The following is a 23,287-nucleotide window of genomic DNA, read 5'->3' on the forward strand; positions in this document are numbered from 1 at the left end:
TTTTTTTTCCATTAACACCACAAAGGGGACTCGGTGGTGGTGGTGGTGGTGGTGGTGGTGGTGGAGGTGGTGGTGGTGGTGACGATTCAGACCAACATGCTGCGGTGCTGTGGATTGGGGAGGCACGCACACACACACACACACACGCACGCACACCCGGGGTGGATGAAAGGGACGTCACGCGCAATTCAAGTCTTTTCGAGACCTCATCGATACGGGATGTTACCGGAAGAGAAGAAGAAGAAGAAGAAGAAGAAGAAGAAGAAGAAGAAGAAGAAGAAGAAGAAGAAGAAGAAGAAACATATTTTGGAAATGTTCAGACCCATCACGTCCAGAGTCCAGTCCAGACCCCGAAGCCACCGGACTCCCCCTGTGAGCCCTTGCCTGTGTGGTTCGTTCATCCACTCGCACGCGCAAGACACGCGCACGCACACACACACACACGCACACACACACACGCACACACACACGCACACACACGCACGCACACACACACGCTATCATCTGAGCAGAACCCCTCAGTTAGTTTACATGGTATATCAACAGGAGTCCCTATACAGACTCGTTTCAGCATACAGTGAGATTAGCGTAGTTTCTTCTAACCATGCAGGACGAGAGCTACGGGCGGGCGGGGCTGGGGGGCTGGGGGAGGGAAGGTGGGGTTAACTAAGATGGAGAGCGGCGGTGTGGCAAAAAAAAAACAACCATAATAATAATTAAAAAAAATAAAAATAAATTAAAAAAAAGAAAAAAAAAAGGTGGCGCGCTCCTCAGAGAAAACTCCCAGTGCACTACTGGCCGTCAGTCCCACTCCCGTGCGCCTCTCGACTGTACAGAATTACATTATTTACAAAGAGGACGGTGAGCGCGCAGCGTGCACGCACCCCCCGCTGCAGGACGACCACACACAAACACACACGTCTGGCGACCTCGCGGTTTTTTGGGGTGGGGGGGGGGGGGGGGGGTGGTGGAGGAGGAGGTGGTGGTGGTGGCGGGCGGGGGGTTGACGGACAGGAGGTCAAATTTACAGCGGGTTCATCACGTAGGGGGTGGGTGGGTGGGGGTGCGCATGGAGGGCGGGTGCGGTAAAGTTCAATATATTTGTCGTTAATTATGCAATTGTGATGGAGCGAAATGGGCCGCCTTGCCTCGCCGCGCTGATGGGTTTTGGGAGCGTCGATGCCCACGGGAGGGGCGCGGAGACCCGCAGCTGTCGGATGTGCACTTTGCGAGAGGGCTGCCAGTCCAAGCATTTGATTACGCCATATACAAGAGAGATGGGGCGGGGGCGGGATATAAGCAAAAGCAACTAGAATTCCATAAACATACATCCCAGCTCGTTTAATTCACCTGTAAATATTGTCGTTTATTATTTCTCTCTCTTTTTTTTTTCTTCAATGAAAATACGCAGGCTTACGATTTTTTTTTTTTTTCGACATTTCCGATTTTAGTTACTCTTTCTTTTTTTAAGATTTTTTTTTTTTTTTTTTTTTTTATATATATATATTAATTTCGATCCGTCGTACATTTTCAGTCGGGGGGGGGGGGGGGGGGGGGGGTCGGGAAGTTGTTTTTCTTAAGAGCGGCTTTCTTTACCGCCGGAAGAAGACGGGGTTGCGCAGGCAGGCGGCTAGTCACCTGCAGCACCCCAGGGGCCCTGCGGAGGTCTCCAGGCTGCTGTCAGTGTCTGAGGCCAGCGTCTGGTCGGTGGACATGGAGGAGATGTCGTTGACGGAGGATGAGGGGGGGAGGCTCTCGCTGCTGTTCACGGCTGCACCTGCGCTGAGGGAATCAACGGCAGCAGCGGGTTACAATGTACAAGAAGTCCACAGCGGGAAGACGCTTTCTGTGCTGGCACCCAACCCCAAAAAAAACGTGGTTACAGGCCGCCGTCACATTTGAAAAACACAAAATCGAACACACTTGCATCTCTGCTGTCCGTGGTCGCGCTGTCCCCTCGACGGGCATTGCAGTTGCCCGTCGAGGGGACAAGCACGGCCACAGAACGTCTGTGATGGGACGGAGGGCGTGACGGTCGGGGTCCGGGGAGTCCGCCGCCGCCGCGCAGAGACGGAGCGCGTCTTCAGCGTTCGAGCGGCGGAAGTCCGGCGGCTGTTTGGGTCTCACGCTTGTTTACGGGACGGCGTCATCGTTTGAGAGATGGTTGTCCGGGGGATCCACATACTTCCCAGGCTCAACCAAAGCGTTCCGGAGGAACCACGACCGGGAGTTATTGGCCCATGAAGTCTGTTAGAGAGCAACTCATGTTTGACTCTTTTATTATTATTATTTTGGAACCAGCACTTAGTTTTACGAAGTGGCATTTAGGCCAATAAACAACAGATTGGTAATGAATAAGAATCTTTCTCACTGTACTGACAGTACATTACTGGTCAAATTGCGATTATCCCACTTTGCATATGATGTGAGTTTCATGTGAATTGTAGTATATTATCAATCACGGAGGGCGCTCCAAACCGGTTATGACAAAGTAAAAAGTACAAATATTTCAAATAGGGCTGGGTACTGTTTGAAAAAATGACCATACCAGTACCCTTAAAGTGATACCGATACCAACAGAGTACTTCATTCGTTACCTTTCTTTTTTTTCTTTTTACTATTATGTGAAGGAGCAGTTGCGTAAAATGCCACCACTTCTCCCCATCCAAATTATTTTTACGCAAATACATTTTGAGCGGGGGTTGAAATGACTGAGATATTTATCAAATAACCGTACAAAACTGTACAGTGAAGTATTTGGGCGGGTGTCATTTTAAACAAATAGCCGCTACAGGAGGAATGATTACATGGAGGAAGCCTGTTGTGAACCTGTCCTGGAACAGACTGTTGTAGCTGCTGCTGCTGCTGCTGGAATCAACCAATCACACGACACGTTCAATGGAAGAACGCTTGCTGTGATTGGCTGCGAGCAAAACCATTCAAACAGACTTTTTCCTCTAGATCTGGTACGAAAAGGATCGAATACCGAGTATCGTTTGACTGGAGAAGTTTCCATACTACTTGGCGTCGGGTTATTACAATTGATACCTCAAAGGTAGAGAGCACCAGTACCCAGCCCTAACTTCAAACCTATTTCAAAACTTTTTCATGTTTATATTTTAAGGTTGAGAATGTCTCTCAAGTTCTGCCTGCATCGCCGCGACTGTCACCGTCATGTCGCCGCTCCACATCAGCCCTGATGGACGGACACGAGCTTCCCTAAATGTTGTTGACCAGGAAGCCTCCCCCCCCCGGCTCCACCTCGCCGCACACGGGGCCGCCGACGTCGGATCCGTTTACCGAAATAATCACGCTGAGTTTCACGACGCCCCGCCGCTCGCCCATAAATCTGCTGTTTATGCGTCTGTTGCAGGGAGAGCAGATTACTCCGAGGACGCCCGGCGGCCATTTCCAGCTGACCCCCCCCCCCAAAAAAAAACACCAGGCCGAAAAGGGATGATTCATGGCCTGCGTCGGGGGAAGCTGCGGCGGCCGACACTCGCAGGTTAAAAAAATAACGGGAAGTGTGTTCTACAGCAAGTCCCAGGGGCTCTCCTCGTAAACAACGCTAATGTTGTCTATAAAAATGTTTGATAAAATGCGTATTAATTAAGAAATTCTATTTTTTTTTTTCCCCCCCGCGGGAAAAACAGCGCCCAGAGTCAAAATATTCAAGAAAAGCTGATCAAATGATATTGCGTATCTCATATTGTTGAATTATTACCACGATCGTTGTATTGTCCGACCCTCATCTCACTCTGTGATAAACAACCCAATTATGAGTCGAACATACTTTTCCAGACGGGGACGGTTATGGTGCCCACACCACGCGGCCCGGAGACAAGTCCTGCACCTTAAAACATTGAAGATCCAATTTTAAAAATGGCTACGCAAACGTGCGGAGGCTCTGACCCCTCGTATTTCTGTCTATCAGACTATTTTACTTTTTGAAATCGATATAAATCTTTCTTTGACCGAGGTTGACCGGCCCGTCTGCTTAATTGCCCGCAGAGGGACGGAAACCGCAGCACAGCGGCGGCAGAGAAGCCGAAAAAGACGAGAGATACGGCACTGGAGGATGGCAGGGAAAAAACAAAAACATTCTCCAAGTCACCGTTGTTGAAATACTCCCCATTACCGTGTGGCGCCCGCGGTGCCGTTATTATTTTTTGAGCAGCGCTGAGCTATAACTAACACTGATACCAACACGACTCCACACCGCCGCCGCGTGGTCGACTCTGGTCATTGCTCTTACTGTGAAAAAACAAAAAACAAAAAACGGTATAGGAGACCTTAAAGGCCACACATGTTTTTCAATTGAGGCAATTTTATATAATCCGCAAATTCTAATAAAGACATCAGTGGGAGTGTTATTATTATTATTTATTTATTTATTTTTTCCTCTGCCAAAATAACACCTCCCTTCCAGCGCAACAGGCTGTTTGGGTGGGCGTCGCAGATTTTTTTGGAATGTACTGGCTTTTTGACAGGCCTTCCGCCTACACCTTCCGGTGAAAACAGCGAAATGAAATGTTCGATCTAAATCTTCGATTATTTTTTTCCCCCAGCCCTATTCGTACCCTATACATATTTAAAAAATACTTAGTCATGTAGTTCAGTGATAGTGGACTTTAAAGAGCAGGGTTTAAATGGGGAATTAAAAGTTCTGTTAAGGAACATACACGGACCCCAACCTTAAACAATGACATGCCAAAACACAACATACAGTACATCAATAGTTATAATATTATACATTTTCTGCATTTAGTGCATAATAATGACAAGCAGTGCTCATATCGATTACTGTTTAGTATTTACCGTATGTACGTCACAATTACTCAACGAAAAACATACACCACAGTAATAGTCTGGCGGACAGGATGGCAGGGACGGAGACACATGGGGAACAGCACAATGGATTCTCTGAGTAAAAAAAACAACAACTCCACAAAGGTTTTAGTAAATTCACTTACAGAGCGATTAGGGTTATGCACTGAGAGTACCTGAAGGTGAAGGCTGTCCCTTCACTACGCCATTCTTCATTCTCTCCTCAAAGTTCATCACCTCTTTGTAGATGAGTTCTGCCAAGCACAGCGTCAAAAAAAAAAAGGAAACAGCCTTGATTCCAAGAACGACATAAGTGTCGAATCCGGTTTGAGCCTATTTGTTATAAGTATGCACACACATATTACAATACCCCTGACCACTCTCCTGGCGGTAGCTCACTTTTTTTTTTTATTTTTTTTTATTTTAAAGTGTCTATTTCCCCTTTTTTCGCAACATATGTTTGTCAAAGAAGTCAATAGATTTTTTTTTCCGTGTTTTTTATATGTTAACTCCAACTCCAGCTTGTCCAATTGAATTAACAAATACAAAATACGGCAAGACGTAAAAGCACCTTTGACATAACATATGTGGTAGCGGCACCAGCAGATCGTTTCAAGGTAGATTTCTCACCGCATTGTTATAATTCTCCAAAACCCACAATAGGGAATATAAGAAATCAACACATGTATTGTTTCTGTCATGTCATGTTTATGTCCCTTTTTTTTTTTTTTTTTTTTTTGTTGACGTCTGTTACAGTTGTTGGTGTCTGTCCATTGATATTTTGTGTACAAAAAAGCCAATAAACAGCAGTTACAAAAATTAAGAAACCGAAAGTCTAAATCGAAACATTACAATGTTATCCATCGTCAGGAACATGGTGGCGGGGTAAAGTAAAATGAGTGTGGTGACTAGTAAATGGCTAAAACTAAAATAATCTATGCCAGTATGGTATTTTACTGACAACACGATGGACACGGTACGAGCAGTAATTCCTTCATGATCAATTCATGTATTCAGTATAGGACTGATTTGAAATCGGCAATGTCAAGGAATGACGAGATTATATTACACATATATATATCTCATATAAAAATGTAATATATATGTTCCAATATATACAATGTGTTACCTTTCCATTCATCAATGGAGTGTTCTCTCTCATCCAGCTGCTTGTCGTAGATCTGAGGTGGAGGCTGAAGGTGGAGACACAGGACGCACATTTATTTCAAACCGGTTTTGGAAATTTAAATGGAACTGTATTTTATTTTTTTTATTTTTTTTGAATGACACCGCTGGGTGTTCAAATAGTTCCAAATAGAATGGACAAAAGCGTTCAGACTAACTTTTAAAACAAACTTCACTTAAAGGAAATCCTCTTTCTTTCTCACAGCTTTCCAGTGGTCAAATTAGGTCAAAATTAAAAATTTTGGAAGTTTCATTTAGCATATTTTCAGAAACCAGCCTCGGAATTGTCCACAAGGTCATTTATATAGTGATAAAAAAAAAATTGGATGAGTATTGCATGCAGTAGGTACCATTTCATTAAACATTGAACAGAAATGAGGGGAATTTAGGGGATGTGGATATCTTTGGATCGGTGCACGACAAACAGAGGAGCAAGTGGAAGAAGAAAGGGAGAGGGAGAGAGAGAGAGAGAGAGAGAGAAAGAGATGTGACAATGGTAAAGAGGGGAAAATTAGTCATCAATATTTTATTTATTTACCTTCATCCAAATATGCCACACACACACACACACACACACACACACACACACACACACACACACACACACACACACACACACACACACACACACACACACTACTGAAAAGTGTTTTTTGCCTTCACATAGGATTTTCCCCTCAGCGCAACTTGGGCTTTTCCCGTAGTGTGTTGTCCTAGGGTGGTGTAGGGAACCTTGGGTGGTCTTTTACTTTCCCCGAGTCAGTTGTGTGAAAAGAGTTTTAGCCAGTCTGAAGTAAAGATGTTCTGAGACCTCTGTCTGGGCTTGTTTTTTTCATGGCACAAGCATTTTGATGTGCTTCCCAATTAGACAGGACTCGTAGGACATCGTACTCAATATATATGCGATTTTCTGGTTTGGTGGGACAAAAAAACAGAGGAGTGTGACAGAAAATACAATAACCGATACTCGTGATAGAAAATGTAAGAATTGATACTTCATCGGAACAGAGATTCAATGTGTGATATTTCTATAGCTTCATAGGCTTCAGCTTGCGCAACATCACAAGACTGATATTCTGAGAATACGTGCAGATGTCCGCGATGTTCTGAGGAATTTGCAGAACACAACGTCCTTCATAACTTCCAGAACATTTTTAACAACCTCCTAGTTTGTGTGGCGTTAAACTCGTTTCAGGAAACAAGGTGGGGCTCTTTTCCTAATAAAATGAGCCATTCGAGCAGTCTGTCTGAGAGAGACGGCAACGCTGCCTTGAGGCGTGTGTGCTTCATTGTTTTTCTCTCCTAATTTGCAAAATACATTTTCGTGAACGAAGCTGGCAGTCTGTTTCTGATGGCAAAGATTGAATCTCCCCGGCCACGCAGAGCGGAAGTTCTCCGACGGGACGTGATCTTCATGCAGTTTGAAACAATTTGAGCAGGAAGACATGCACACACAGAGGTGGACTTCTCCCCAGCGACTCCACAGTCCAACCATATCACATGTAGATGTACTGCACAGTTTGCGGTGTAATCTTTCTCTCTCTCTCTCTCTCTCTTTCTATATATACATATCTATATATTTTTATATATAGATATATATATATACAGCGATCAGCCGCTACATTAAAACCAGTGACAAGTGAAGTGAATACATTGATCATCTCATTCCAGTGGCACCTGTGAAGGGGTGGGATGTATTAGGCAGCAAGTGAACAGTCAGTTCTTGGAGTTGATGTGTTGGAAGCAGGAAAAATGGACAAGTGTAAGGATCTGAGTGACTTTGACAAGAACCAAATTGTGATGGCTACACAACTGGGTCAGAGCATCTCCAAAACAGCAGGTCTTGTGGGGTGTTCCCGGTATGCAGTGGTTCGTACCTACCAAATGTGATCCAAGGAAGGACAACCGGTGAACCGGCGACAGGGTCATGGGTGCCCATGGGCTCACTGATGCATGTGGGGAGCGAAGGCTAACCCATCTGGTCTGATCCCACAGAAGAGCTCCTGAAGCACGAATTGCGAAAAGAAAAGTGAATGCTGCTATGACGGAAAGGTGTCAGAACACACAGTGCGTCACAGCTTGCTGTGTGTGGGGCTGTGTAGCTGCAGACCACTCAGAGTGTCCATGCTGACCCCTGTCCACCACCAAAAACACCTACGATGGGCACGTGAGCGTCAGAACCGGAGCATGGAGCAATGGAAGAAGGTGGCCTGCTCTGATGAATCATGTTTTCTTCTACATCATGTGGCCGGGCGGGGTTAGGGTCCGATCCTTTCGAGCATCTGTGGGATGTGCTGGAACAACAAGCCTGATCCATGGAGGCCCCACCTCACAACTTCCAGGACTTAAAGGATCTGCTGCTAACGTCTTGGTGCAGATAGCACAGGACACCTTCAGAGGTCTTGTGGGGTCCATGCCTCCACGGGTCAGAGCTGTTTTGGTGGCACAAGGGGGAGCTACATGATATTAGTGGTTATTAGGGGTGGTTTTAATGTTTTGGCTGATCGGTGCATATATATTTTTTATATATATATATTTTATATATATATATATATATATATAATGTTAGTTTGTAACCAGTTGTGTCTCTTCATTTTCACGATGTGTTGCGCTTAGCACGGGCCGCAGGGTGAGACATTTCTAGGATGTAGGGCGGTTGTTATTTACCATTGATATTTGGACGAGATCTCTGGCCTTCATCAGCATGAAATGACATTAGAGAGGAGGGAAAACAGCAGAGAAATGCCAATGACGGCCATGAATAGACAACATCACGGCGAGCAAGTGTAATCATTCACCATCACCAACATCATCAGCTACAGGTTAGAAATCCACACCGCGGGTCACATTTGTCACCAACTTCATACATGTGTTCACAAAAATTTCAGACATGCCAAAAAATGAAACAACACAGTCATGAAATATCCTAAAATTTTATCGAGACGAGACGGGCGCCGGCTGCACGTGGCTTTTTCCCAAGCTCACTGTCACCTCATACTCTGAGGGAGTATGAGGTGCGAGTACTCTTCTGAGGGAAACGCCGGTAAAAAAACCCCCACTAATCAACGACCATCTCTTTGAATAGGATTACTCACGGGTGCCGTCACAGGATGTTCAAAACACTGAGGTCATTTCTAACCATGTGTACAATCGATGTTTTTTGCGAAAACCAAAAAAAGCCTTTTTTTTTTTTTTTTTTTTTGTGTGTGTGATAAAATCATGATGACATGAAGAAGTGATCAAAACATGAGATGTGAGCTAAAAGAAAACGGAAAACATTTACACATACACTGCTTGAGTAACCAGTCGCCATAAAACCCAACTCTAGAGAGAGGGAAATACACATGCAAATACCATCGTTGCTACAAAGTCGCCCGGAATTAAAGCCGGGAACTACAGTCACCGCCGCCATTCTCTTCATTAACAGGAAATGACACGCTGACTCCCAGTGAGTAAACAGTGTTAATCGGACAGGGGTGGAGATTTGGGATGTCGGGACGATGGGGACGTAGGCAGCGCCGCAACTCACCGCCTCCACCTCGGCCGGGTCGTACCACACGTTGATGTAGGGGTGTTGTAAGGCCTCGTCCACCGATATCCGCTTGGCGGGGTCGATGATCAGCATCTTAGAGAGAAGGTCTCTGGCCTGGCTCGCTGCGGGGGGGGGGAAAGGAAACACTGGTTTATAAACCGAGAGAGAGAGAGAGAGAGAGAGAGAGAGAGAGAGAGAGAGAGAGAGAGAGCGCGAGAGAGAGAGATTTTCTCATTTTAGAAATTATTTATATATTATATTTATATACTGCAACACACATTTACATTCATCTGTTTTAATTATTTGAGTTTAAATGAAGTTATCTGTAGATAGGAATTTTTACTGCAATTTTTAGATTTTTCTGTTTTCATTTTAATATACATTTTATGATATAAACGTATGTTTCCCATGCCGATAACACCCTTTAAATTGAATTAAATTGAAGTGAATTGAGAGAGAGAAAAAAGAAAGAAAGAAAGAAAGAAAGAAAGAAAGAAAGAAAGAAAGAAAGAAAGAAAGAAAGACATTTTTTACAGCCATATTTCTTATTGTTTGCAATAAATAAATTGCACATGCATATCAGCACCTTTCTAAATGCTATTTTACATGAACAGCCAGACTGCAAAACCAAAGCCCTTATTATGGTGCATTTTATGATTTGAAGAGATTATAATTAGAATGTGTAACTAACTGGAGATGACAATGGACTTTTATTTTCACACACACACACGCGCACACACACACACACACACACACACACACACACACACACACACACACACACACACACACACATACACTGCTATCAATAGCTCCTCAGCTGCAGTGGCAGAAGGGCAGACGAGCTGGACGCCATCTCATTGTCACCAGACCGAGAATACAATCCCTCTTTTCTTTTTATGTATTTCTCTATCCATGTCCGTCTCCCAGTTTAAACACACTCTTTCTTACCTTCCATCTTTCTCAATTCAATGTCAATTCAAATTTTCTGTATCGGCATGACAAGAATTCCTACATTGCAGCAGCAAAGCAAGACACGTATATAACAATTATAATGTAACACAACATATAAGTAAAGACATAAAGACAGTGATGAAGTGATTAAATAATAACAATAGTAATAACAACAAAAATAATAATAATAATCTGAATGAATGGTGAAACAGACAATAATAAAAATCGACAAGAAAAATATGTAACAAAATAAAATTAATGGAAAAAATATATATTAATATATATATTATAATATAATAATAATTATATATTATAAATATATATTTAAATAAAATGCAAGCATCATGTAAGAATCAGAGTAATTGAATAATATATCCCAGAATTTCACAAGAATTGAATCTGCATTCATTCCGTCATGAATCATAAATTGAAGAACCCTCCCTCCCACACCCACAGGAGGCTTGCAGGTATTGCAGGCAAGTGTTACTGATATACATAGTTAGTAGAATTAAAGTTTATGATATACAGTATGCGTCTATATCCTACATGGAATAGCGATGCCTTACCCTTCAGTTTGTTGTGTTCGGAGTCGGCGGGGAAAAGGCAATCCGGGAAGAGCTTGGGGAAGGTGAGGCCGGTGTACTTTGGCCTGTTCTCCACGTAGTTCCTCACGGTGGGTTGCAGCTTCTTCATGAATTCGGGCAACGGCGTTCCCAGTTGCTCAATCACCTTGTTCCACTGGTCGATGTCTGAGGTTTGAGGGGCCGAGTTAAAGGAAAAAGCAGGACGCCGCTTTTTCTGGCTCTGGCCCCCGGTTCCGTTCAACGCCACGTTCACGACACATCTCTTTCATTGGCACAGAGATGATCATCATCGATCAACAGACGCAGAAAAAGGCTCCAGATAGATATAAGGGGAACGCTGAACGAGATTATGAAATTGGCAATACGTGGATTAAAATAAAAATGGATTAATTTGCATGCTTAACTGAAGTGTCTCCTTTTGTATTGTGGGGGATTTGTTGAAAAAAAAAAAAAAAAAAAAAAAGGGGCTTAGCAGTATAAACCTGCTATAGGGAATGATGAGGGATCTTTCTCTTGCTATCAACAACTAGAAAACACTGGATACTGTGTAGTTCCCTCCAATCTATCAAAAAAATAACTCGAATGATTGTATTGTTGTTATTGTTGTATTCCTTCTTGACGCATATGCATCATCATCAGATCAAAGATAATTTTACAAGTCAAGTCGCCTTTAATAAAGAACCTGATGAGCGAGCGAGAGAGAGAGAAGCAGAGAGAGAGAGAGAGAGAGAGAGAGAGAGAGCTATTATAAGTCTGATTGGGTTCATGGGTACTTTTGCACTCCTCTAAATTCTCTTATTCTCCTCTAAAACACAAACACCCCCCCCCCCCCTCTCTCTCGTCCCGCTTCCTGTTGCTACTCCCACGTCCCATCTCTTCGTCTCCAGTTCTCACAAGCGGCTGCCAGCGCAGTCCACCCGCTGCCAGGGGCCGCCGCAGAACCCCCATTACATCACCCCGCTGGAACGCCACACTTCCACCTCTTCTTTTGTCTTCTTTATTCTTTGACCATTCATGCATTTCCCTCAGAGACAACAGGGCTCTTTTCATGGACGCTCAATTCTTTATCCACGGGCAGCGGCTGTGTATCGGTTCGACCGCCGAGGGTTTCTGCTCCCTCGAATGTGGTGGGTGGGGGGGGGATAGAAGACTTTAAAATTGGATTCCAGGACCCCGAGGCAACGCGGTGCGGGGGGGTGGGGGTGGAGGTGTAATGTGGAGGAAGGATACGATCAGTCCCAGGGAACAGCACTGTCCCTCTTATCACCTCTCCAAAGATGCAGCCCACTGACCACATGTCCACTGTCGTCACACACACACACACACACACACACACACACACACATGCATTCATAGACACAAACACACATATAAAAAAAAACAGACACACACACGGGTGCTGGCACGCACACAGTGGAATCCGCATCATCACTGCAGGTATGACTTTGCTGAATTGCTTTTTAACACGTTCTCATGGCAACACATTAGCAAACGCGATGGATAACCATTAGGATAAGACAAAGGTAGGGCACCCCGTGTCAAAATATTAAAATATAAGAGCGCACGAACTCTGGATGGGTCCTGCAACATAAAACACCTGTGCCACACACCTTGCCAACATAACGCTGCACTCGAAACACGTCACGAACGACGTTGTCCGGGTCAATGCCCCATGTCGAGTGCTTCAAGTGGAAATCGGTGCATTAAGCTAGACCGCGGGGTGCGCCGCTGCAGTGCCAGGTTGCGTGCAAACGGCGGCCGAAACAAGGGCCATAGATATCAGGCTCTTCAACGGCGCCGCGCCCGCACAACAGCCCTGCGCATTTCCCTCTTCTCGCGTCCAGCGCGTTTGAGGGCGAGTACAATGACAAAAGACAAATAAATGATCATCCGTCATACTGCTGCGTGAGCGTTCCCTCCGTGACTTAAAATGTTATTTTTGTCTCGATTTCAATAGAAAATCATAAAAAAAAAAAAATTAAAACAATAATACTCCTATCGTCGTCAAGTCAATGCATTGCCCTTGAGCGACTGAGGATGAAGACTCCGATCCCCGACAGCTGAACTTTAGAGCGGGCAACACTCCAGATATACTCCAATGGAAACGCCCTTTAATAGACCCAGGGAGAGAGAGAGAGAGAGAGAGAGAGAGGAGGCGGAGAAGCAAGACGGAACAAAAGACAGGATAAGAGAAAGGAAGGAGTCGATTAGAGGGATTAATATTGCTTCTGAATTCCGAGAGATTATTTTTTGACAGGTTATTGTTATGGTGCATGATCTATTAAAAAGCTTAGATACACGCGGACGCACAGTGTGGGTTACAAAGCTCATTTTGGGGGGGAGGGGGGGGGGGGTGGTTAGAATCACTACGACGACGGCTTAGTGCGACACGGAGAAGATCGCGATCTATGATTCCCGATCCTAAACACTGCAGGAATGAATTGAAATGGTGGAGCCACGTCATAGGATATTATGGGCTGGTTTTCAGACTAAAACCTCGACTGTAAACCACCTTTTTTTTTTTGCCGGATTCTGATCAGCGTGCCACACCACGGTGCCGTGCTGGTAACCATATCATTTACACCCGGGGATGAAGTGTGTCATGAATGTGCCGATGGCATCAACATCGAACATCGAAGTTGAAAGTGTTGTGAGGGGGGAAGCCACCTCTGAGATATATATGGAAATCACTCCCAAACCGTCCCAACGTGCTTGGTCATATTCATAAATGACTTAAAAACAGTACCATTTTGAAAATGGGACGATTCAGAATTACAAATCCTGTATTTTAAGAGCAAAAACATGACCACTGTGTCATTACGTCTATTGAAAATACTGTAAATATTTATATATATATATGTTTTTTTGTTGTTTTTTTTAAATTCCAAGAAAAAATGAATAAAAGCAACACCAAGGACAACTTCTCCGTCTTAACAAGGATACAGTCCCGCCCAGGGAAGAGGATTTTGTGGCGCACCATTTCTCCCATAATGCACCCCACCGACCATATATCCACTGCGTGTACAGAGGTGACGGCGACGGAGAAGAGAGAAGACAGGAAAGCAACTGTTAGTGTTCGACAAGTGGCAGATCAATTAGAACACGGCTGTTATTCCACGCAGAGTCAAGATTAGTGAGAGGGGTCGAAGGGGAATTTTAATATTTCCCTTAAGGAAAGAGAGAAAACACAGGAAAAGATACCGAAATACAGGACAGTGAGTAGCAGAAGCAACAACTAGTGCTGTGGTGCTTTTTTTTTCCAACCCCCCCCAACCCCCCTCCCCCTTCCAGGATTTCAAGGATTTGACTTTAAAAATGTGTCGTACGCAAACGAACATAGTTTATAGTAAAACAGGTGGAGCAGTCACTTTTCGAGGCTCTTAAAGGCTAACAGGGGCAAAAAGGTGCAGCATTTATGAAAAAAATATAATAATAATAATAATAATAATAATAATAATAATAATAATAATAATTAACATATATATTATTAATATTATTCTTATAAAATATTATTTTAAACATAAACGATTACCTTATTCGATTTACAAACTTTAAATATACAGTACATGTTACATGAAATGTAATTCGTTATGTCAAGTTAGTTCTGAAAATATATATTGACGACCTACTTTTAGGGCCTTAATATTAAAGGCCTACCCCCACCCGCCCCACCCTTATTCCACTAGGGGGCCTACCCCACAGTTTGAATACCACTGAACTAGTAGGAGTAAATCTATGGCCTCCAAGCTGTATAATGTGAATAGTCACTCAGTTTTATAGGCCGTGAAAAAACAATTTTTACTTCTATGAGCTGCTTTGCTGGCCTGAACCCTATTTCCAACACCTGAATAATTGATGTTTAATCTATTCATCATCAAAGTGAGACGCTCCGGCAGCAGCACAGTACAAGTTTTTAAATCTGTTTTTCACCCTTTATGTGACCCTGTTTTAGGCTTTTTTTTTTTTTTTTCTGTTTTTTTTTCAAGCACACCGCATGCACATCCACGCACTCAGTCCGACCGGGTCTCACCATTCTCCTTGTAGCCCATGCCCAGGATGACCTCTGGGGCTCTGTAGTACCTGGTCACCACGTACGGTGTCATCATGAAGCTGGTGCCTGCCGTCCGAGCCAGGCCGAAGTCCAGGATCTTCAGGGTGCAGTCCGACTTCACCACTATATTGCTTGGTTTCAGGTCCTGGGGGAGGAGCAGGTCCCAAATGCACAACCTCACTTCCAAAAATTCTGTGTATGCTAAGATGTCAGCCGAGCCCGTCATGGAGCTCGTCATTCGAACACTTCGAAAGAGTAAACGTGCATCGACGCCACCTTTGGCTTCGACAAAGTTAATTTAAGCCTAAACCCCAGCTCAGACGTGGAGGTGGCGTTAACAACTTGCCGCTGGTTCTTTCATTTCATCGGGCGAGAGGGGGTGAAACCGAGGTGGGAAAATTGTTTATCTGGGTGGGGGAGGCAACGTGATAATTAAAAAACTTTTGAAACGTTTGAAACCGTACCGCTCGACAATCTCATGCCAGAGCTCCGCCAGTCAGAATTAAGGGCTTGGCTTTGTGCCCATCACACCGCAACTAAATAAAAATAGTTTAATTGCTGCCCCCGCTCAGATTTGAGGGCTAAAACGCCAATGAATAAAGACGGAGAGAGCCGTCTACCCTGTGAATGATGCCGGCTGAGTGGAGGTGTTTGATGCCGCACAGCATCTGGTAGAGCAGGTACGACATTCGTTCGTGGTCGAGCTCCATCTGGATGACCTGGCACAGATTGGCATCCATCAGCTCCATCACCAGGTACCTGGGTGGGGGAGGGCGGAAAGGGATCGTTATGACAACCTCATTCTCCGTTCGTCGCCGGGGGGGGGGGGGGGGGGGAAGAAAAGAAAAACCTCCGGAGGGGTCTCGGGTGACGCTCTTCAAAAAGCGCTAATGAAATCTCCACGGGGGGGGGGGGGGGGGGTTCTATAAGCGCGGTCTGATGATCTCCATTTGAGGTGGAGAGGTCGCCGTACTCACACATCTTGGAACTCCTCTAAAGATTTCTGTTGCGTGAAGACGTTTAATAAGCTGATTATCTGAAAAACAAGAAACAAAAAGGGAGTTGAGTCAATTGACCAACGGCGGATCAGAGTAAAAATATTGTGTGTTGTTTTGCATATATATATTTTATATTCCCTCTGCCTTTGTCTTAGCTGATGGGTGAGTCTCCTCGGTTACTCACGTTTTTGTGATTGACACATTTCATGAGCACCAGCTCCCGGTAAGCCCGCTTGGCGTGCGTCTGGTTCTGGAAAGGTCTGCTCAGCTTCTTGATGGCCACATTTCTGTCCAGGACGGCGTCATAGCCGGCGCTACGCACAAAGTAAGAGAAAATAGAAAGTGAGCACGAAACAGCCGAAAAACAAGGAATGCCGATGACGACGGAGCGAGGTGAGAATTAAGGTACATGTGAAGCAACGTTTCCAATCTGAGATAATACTGAAAAGATGACCGCACGCTGCTTCAAGCGCTCAATCCACCGGCGGGCGCTGTTCCCGACGAAACAGTAAAATGATGATGGATTACGAGGAGGTGATGATCAATCTTGATTATAGGACCAAAATTAATAGCTGAGTGAATCACTGTGCTCAAAGGTGTGAAGGTGTGTGGCGGTCAGCGGTTGTAATCACTCTTCATCGCATGGCTGCACTGAGGAGTTTTGATTCACCAACGACGCTGAATCACAGGGAAAAGCATCAATCGCCTGTCAAAAATCTAAAATCATCACATGTGTCAACAAGAGGCTTAGTTCTTCTTTGTTTTGTGATCAATGTCAGAAAACTCTGAAGGAAACAGAAGCCAGATGGTGCTACTCAGTGAGAAGACTTCTATCGATTTCCGGCACGATACCATGTGTCACATTGAAAAAAACAAGCGTTTTGGCCTCGCCAGGGGCTCGTCGGTGAAGTATCCGTTCACCCCCCCACAAAAATCAAGGAAACAATAACTACATTATCTAATCTCAACTGCCATTCCATTTCTTCCATCTATTCCCATGCACTATTGTTTTTTACTTTGATTAAATATGGTGTACTGTTTGTGCGTGTCTCGTAGGTTGTTGCATTGACCTTCAGGAAGAACGCTGCAACAGACGCACAAGCATAAGGCACCAAACACCTTCGGATCCACGGCCACGGAGGCAGACCTTCATGAGGCTGGGATGCTGGACATAATAGTTTGATTTTGGTTTAACGTTGGGGGTTAATGCGCTGGACCAACACGGCCCAGTTGTCAGTTCAGTGTATTGAGTCGGATGAGGGGTGTCATAATAATAATTAGAATAATATTCTACATGTAATAATAATAAATGGAGTGATTTAAAGTCTACGGGCTACCACGAAGACATCACCACTGCCACCGCATCAGTCCTGACCCACACGGGTTTTCAGGAACGTCGGAAGAGTTTAGAACTGAGGTGCTTAGCGGCAGCAGGCGGGAATATACCGTACATCGAAACAGATTTAGTTCATTATGTCAATACGGCATCACAGGTGTTTATGGTGAGATGCATAATGCACATAACCTTCCGGCGCGAAACACTTTGCCGCCTTTCCTCTTCAATTATTCGCAACGTCTTTCAAGATGGGAGCTGAGGAGCCTTTGCGGGGACTTTGCCGCCAGCCTGCCTGGTCGCATGATACACAAATACACTAAATGGATCATGTGTGCGTGTGTATGTGCGTGTGTGTGTGCGTGCGTGTGTGTGTGTGTGTGTGTGTGTGTGTGTGCGTGCCTGTGTGTGTGTGTGTGTGTGTGTGTGTGTGCGGGGGAGGCTGTTCGGGCACGGCTCATCATCTCTCGGTGGAGCGTGCAGGTCAGGGACGTTGCGTGGCCATGGTAACAGCGGAGCCTTCGTTACAACATGGGGACGAGTTAATACCCCCGCCCCTCAGAAGTCTGAGCGACCACACACTATTCAGGAACATGCTCGGCTTGGGTTCCATCGAGAAGCAAGTTCAAGTTCAAGTTCAAGAGATTATTTGTCACATACATATACATACGGTCACGGCAAATCTTCCCTGTTTCGGTGGCTCCTCGCCCCTGGATCACATAAGAGACTGAAAGCATTATGATGATACGCTTATCGCATCAGCTGCAGGCTGCTGTTTCATCTCCGCACCAACCCAGACGCGTTCGCGTGCAGATGGATGCGCTGGGATGTTTACGCATTATGCGAGAGGGAACCGGCGTCAACGTGGCTTCCAACAAAACCGGACAGATGTTTATGTAACTCTTTGATCTGTTTGGGTTTTTGTTTTTTTTTTTACTTATCTCATCGCTGGGACCATTCACCGATCAGACTATTCATCCATCATCTCATGACAAAATACTCCGCCGCTCATAACCTTCCGGCTGAGAGACGTATTAATAAACGAATGCCGCGGCGTAGCCTGAGGGGAGGTGTGAACCTGCGAGCGCGGATGTGATGGTGACCGGGACGGTGGGTTTTCATCCCGCATGACCCCACTGATGCGTATTCCGACGTATTCCGATAGTCGAGAGTGACGGAAAATAATCCAACTGTGTTCTCCATCATCCACCGCCCCCGTGGAAGAATAAATACGTGTAAGCATGAAGGGTTTCCTTTCACGGAGGGAAGGTTAACTTTCGCATCTACTGTATGTTAGCGCTGCTATTCTGATGATGTTCTTGAGACTGTTTCCGCCGTTTTGATATGTTTTCCTTTAGCGCATCAGGAGTCTGCAGGGGAGGTGATCGTAAGACAGATGCCATTTAGCGTACATTGAAAAAGTACGATACTAGCTGTAAACCCATTTCCAAAGTCATTTAGCAGCAAATGCTAAGTCATGACTACAACATTTAGTGTCATTTGGTTCATTAAATATAAATGTGAACATCATTTTAATACTTTATAGAGGTGCCTAATTTGCAGGGTAAGCCGGGAGCTAATGCATATGCTTAACAAACACAACGTGGAGCGGAGTCGTAAAAGAACGTTTTTTTTGGCCATGGGCATTTTGCGGCACTGCTGAAAATGCAGACTTGTTGCCAGATAGCCGCCTGTACAAGGCCCACTACTTAAAAATTTATTATTATAACCATATACAGAAACCTAACCATCTTTTGCCGAATACCCCTACATTCCAATTTCTAACCATGCACACTACGTGATTCTGCCCTGATTTTTCCGCCCGCCGACAGATTTTTGGAGCTCGCCGATCAAAGCCCCGGATTGGAGGAAGATCATAGTGCGCTCCCGTGAGCAACGAGCGTGCGGTGTGAACCGCTCACAATACAATCCGACCGCTCGCCGAGCGCTCGTCAGTGGCTCGCAGGCGCCGGCAAGACATCAAGCAGGTTTATTATCTGGGCGTGTCGGGATCAGCGACGTGCTACAGCCGATCAGAGCAGACACGGGGTGAAGGGGGGAGGGCAGACCGGGGTGCGCTGGAGCAGCAGCCAGAAGCACACAACATACCTATTTTACTTTTCTTCTCTAGGTTTTTTAATATATTTCTTATTTAAATTCTGCTTTTATTTATTTTAATTTTTTTTACAGTGATCAAGAATATAATAAAAAATAAATAATCCTATATAAATAATAATTTCCGGCGTCACTTCCCACGTGTGCTTTCGTGACAAAACGTTGTTTGGAGACCTGACAGACTCGTTGGGGATTCCTCCTGGTGAAAGATTGTAGTTGTAATGTTCGATACCCCGTCGCCGATCAGCCATGCACGGTGGACGCATTTGGTGTAAAGGCCACAGCCCTCCACAAAGTGACAGCTCAGCGCCACTGGAAGATGGAGGCCTTGCAGGGTGACCGGCTTGGCAAGAGTCGTGAAAATGCAATCAAGCAAATATGAGCTTCGATAGCTTACTCTGACGTAATGATTTGTGTGTTTCTGAATAGCTGCAACGCCCAGAATGCATTGGCAGATACTTTGCTCCGAGCAGGGTCAGAGTGTATCCTTTCTGATCTGTGTGAGCGGCGGGGCTATTATTTCAATCCGTGGGGTTTATGCGGTTTAATGTTGTGGTAATGCCGTCACCGTCCGACACCACGTGACGGCTTTGCAGGGCAGAAGGGCGGGGCCGGAGCAGAGCCCGGCACAGTGCAGCAGCCAAATTAGATTCTCCCCTTCTCCCCGCCATCCACCGCCACAACACCGTGCAAACAGGCCAAAACAGCTGCATTAGCAGTCGCGGCCGACCGGAGCCCCTTTGCAAAATGTACACAATCGGTTCGGACAAAGTACCGGAGAAAGGCTTTGGGGCAGGGCCGGGAACGATAAAGGAACGGTGGCAGGACGAAATTGCCATGGAAATCAGTGGTAAAGGGTTCGGGAGCTGTTTTTTTTAAAATATATTTATTATTCTGTTTCGATTCTGTTCTTCTCTCTCTTCTCCAAATCTCCAAGATGCACTGCCGTGGAGCGTATTTACATCATATTCACGGGAGATGTGTTCCCGCGGCTTGTTTGTTTGTTTGTTTGTTTGGTTGGTTGGTTTTTTTCGGGGGTGTGTAGCTGCAAATCCCTGGAAGTTGGAAAAAATAAAAGTCGGAATTCTGGGAAATTCCTACGCGCTGTCATCCACCCAACACGGACGATGTCGTGGATTTCGCATGGAATGGGAGCTTTGACAACTCATTCATTTCGTGGCCGAGCACATAACTTGCAATCAAAATGCAGTTTAAAAAAACATATCAAAAACGTTAAGCGCTTACCAGACAATTCCCTGAGCCCCTGAACCAATGGGCTTTAGATTCTGGTAGCGTTTTAGGACCGTGAAGGTAGAATCTCCCACTTCCACACTGTAGAACTGGTTGTCGACTTTGCTTTTGCTCATGTTGTAATGCTGGGCGATATATGACACATCCACTTGTTTCCCAAAACCCTGTGGGAAGAAAGCGCAATGGAGGACCTCCATTAGTGGAACTCATGCATTTGCATTTACCTCAAAATTTTGCCTGCAGGGCATATTAAAATCAATGTTAAGTACACGAGAAAAGTTCCGCAAAAAGTTAGTTGATTTATGCAGTTTCTGTCTGTTATCTGTACGTACGCATTTATAATGCCGGGTATAATTGGCATAACCGCTTGTAAATACTACTGTGATGCTAACATTTATAATGACGTTGCTTTTCCGAGGGAACGCGGCTGGAATGGAGTATGGCTACAGTTCCGGAGACATGGAGCTGACAGAATGGGACACAGGTTCAGAACGTGTACATTGTTTATATGCATACAACGTTATGATGTGATTAACTCTTTTAATAATATAACTACTTAGAAAACAACATCCAAGTACACCGGTCTCATAAATAAATACAATTATAATAATTATTATATTCTAGGTAATTAACGCTGGGTAACTACAACAATTACTCACGGCACAGATAGGTCTGTGGTAAAAGAATTGCAGGAGAGTAGTTTGACAAAAAAAGGGTATATCAACATAAGGAACGGAAGTTATTATGGCACGTTTACACAGATACAGGTCATATAAACCTAATATTGTCAAGATATTACCTCAAGATATTGACCTCAAAACAAGCCTGTATAAAAGAAATCTAAACAAGAGAAATCTTGTTAGAAGATTGTTTAACATACATTGTCCTCACTATTTGAATTTATTTTCAAATACCCCATTTGAAATTTGAAGTGACATGCCGAATTTCAACCCCATTAGCTAATATTGGCAGTGATTGTGTAAGTTATGGTTATTTATGATATACTGTATATAGTATATGTCATTATATATACTGTATATAACAATATACAAATAATATAATATATATGTATTTCTATTATAAATTCGGTTCTAACTAAATGAGTTCAATCTGTATAACAATTAAAATAATAATAACTCGCTGTATGCCTCAAAACACATGTACAGTGTAAGACAGATCAGTGAAGGGGAAATGGAAGGGAATGCATACTGTACCTTTTTTACCTGTAAAGAACACACACCTGACAAAAGGCTATCTTCACATCCAGGATCGGTTGGCTGCAGTTATATAAGAAATGTCTGCTCATAAAGACCTGGAAGACACAAGCAGAGGAGAGAGCAGCGGATCAGATGCCGGCAGTGCCAGGAACCCTGCCAGTCCCCCGGGGGGAAAAATGCTAAAAGCAGATTTTCTCTCCTAAGTCATTCACTCCAGGGCGCCACGAATGATTCAACAGCATTTTCACACAATATTTCACACAATCTCATTGTTGTCACCGAACGAGCAAAACACTCTCACAAAATGACAAAAACACAGAGCAGAGGATGAATTTAAAGAATACAAATACAATAATACGTCATTATTTTTGTTGTATCTACTCAATATATAAATCTAGCACTTAATGACTTCAACCTACCGGCTAATAATTTTTCACATACATTGTCTTGGTGAAATCCAATGGGAGCTGGATGGTTTTTTTTTTTTAGATAGAAATGTAGGACTCTGACTGGGAGAATTGGAGTTTGTCCTATTTAGGTCATCTATTCGCGCAGAGTCACAGCGCAAAAGGGAAAGTTGCAATTCATTATTAAGTCCGTCTGCTATCACGCAATTAGTACGTCGAATTCCGTGAAGGATCAAAAAGGTCCGCAGCAATGCACGCATTGTGGACGGTCATGGAGAAGATGATACGGAACGAGAGAAGGGGAGAGAGGAGTGTGAGGAGGATGGAACAGGGCCAGCTGTCCTTATTAGATAAGATTTAGATAACACGGTTTTTAATCCGCTGGGGGGGTCAGTAATCACTGAAATCATCACTGATATCACAACGTTATCATCAAAGATTGTGCAAGGGAACACAGAGAAATAAAGGCAAACGGTACCTCCAGCTGATAAAAGAACCGCTATAAAACACACACAGACACATGTGGAGCTACGGTGGAAAATGGAGGATTTAGATGTAATGACCATGACCAAGCTGTTTCCCTGCAGATCTATGATGTACGTTTGCTTTTCTTTATTTATGATTTTGTGATTTTATTTTTATTATTTTTTTGTGTCTGTTTGATTTTGCAACGCGAAGCCACAGCTTTGCGCTTTAACCCGAGTGGATGCCACCACGTCCGCGCGGGGCGGGGTGTTTGTGATTAATCCACCCGGTCAACAGCGTCCACCTCACTCACGTCTGCAGCTGTGCGAGCCATCTGTGTGCATAACACGACAAAACGCGCGCACGGC

At 44.5% G+C, this 23,287-nt stretch overlaps 1 protein-coding gene across 5 annotated transcripts; it reads right to left on the reverse strand.

Moving 5' to 3' along the window:
- Nucleotides 1–1,634: 1,634 nt before the first annotated feature.
- mapk10 (mitogen-activated protein kinase 10) lies at nt 1,635–22,142 on the reverse strand (the record flags this gene model as incomplete). 5 transcript variants are annotated; one of them, XM_080017455.1, is made up of 13 exons in its annotated part: nt 1,635–1,777; nt 5,004–5,081; nt 5,957–6,020; nt 8,680–8,706; nt 9,542–9,666; nt 11,065–11,247; nt 14,026–14,097; nt 15,113–15,278; nt 15,754–15,892; nt 16,111–16,169; nt 16,316–16,445; nt 20,825–20,994; nt 22,071–22,142. In XM_080017455.1, the coding sequence occupies 13 exons, from the start codon at nt 22,134–22,136 to the stop codon at nt 1,635–1,637; spliced, it is 1,422 nt and encodes a 473-aa protein (XP_079873581.1). The 5 variants fall into 5 exon arrangements, with proteins under 5 accessions (XP_079873581.1, XP_079873582.1, XP_079873583.1 ...); XM_080017456.1 differs by lacking the exon at nt 14,026–14,097 and adding an exon at nt 12,313–12,384 and having other exon boundaries at nt 22,071–22,136; XM_080017457.1 differs by lacking the exon at nt 8,680–8,706 and having other exon boundaries at nt 22,071–22,139.
- Between the last annotated feature and the right edge of the window lie 1,145 nt (nt 22,143–23,287).

This window comes from Zeus faber (genome assembly GCF_960531495.2).
Source record: "Zeus faber genome assembly, chromosome: 17".
In the NCBI taxonomy this organism is placed as follows: Eukaryota; Metazoa; Chordata; class Actinopteri; order Zeiformes; family Zeidae; genus Zeus; species Zeus faber.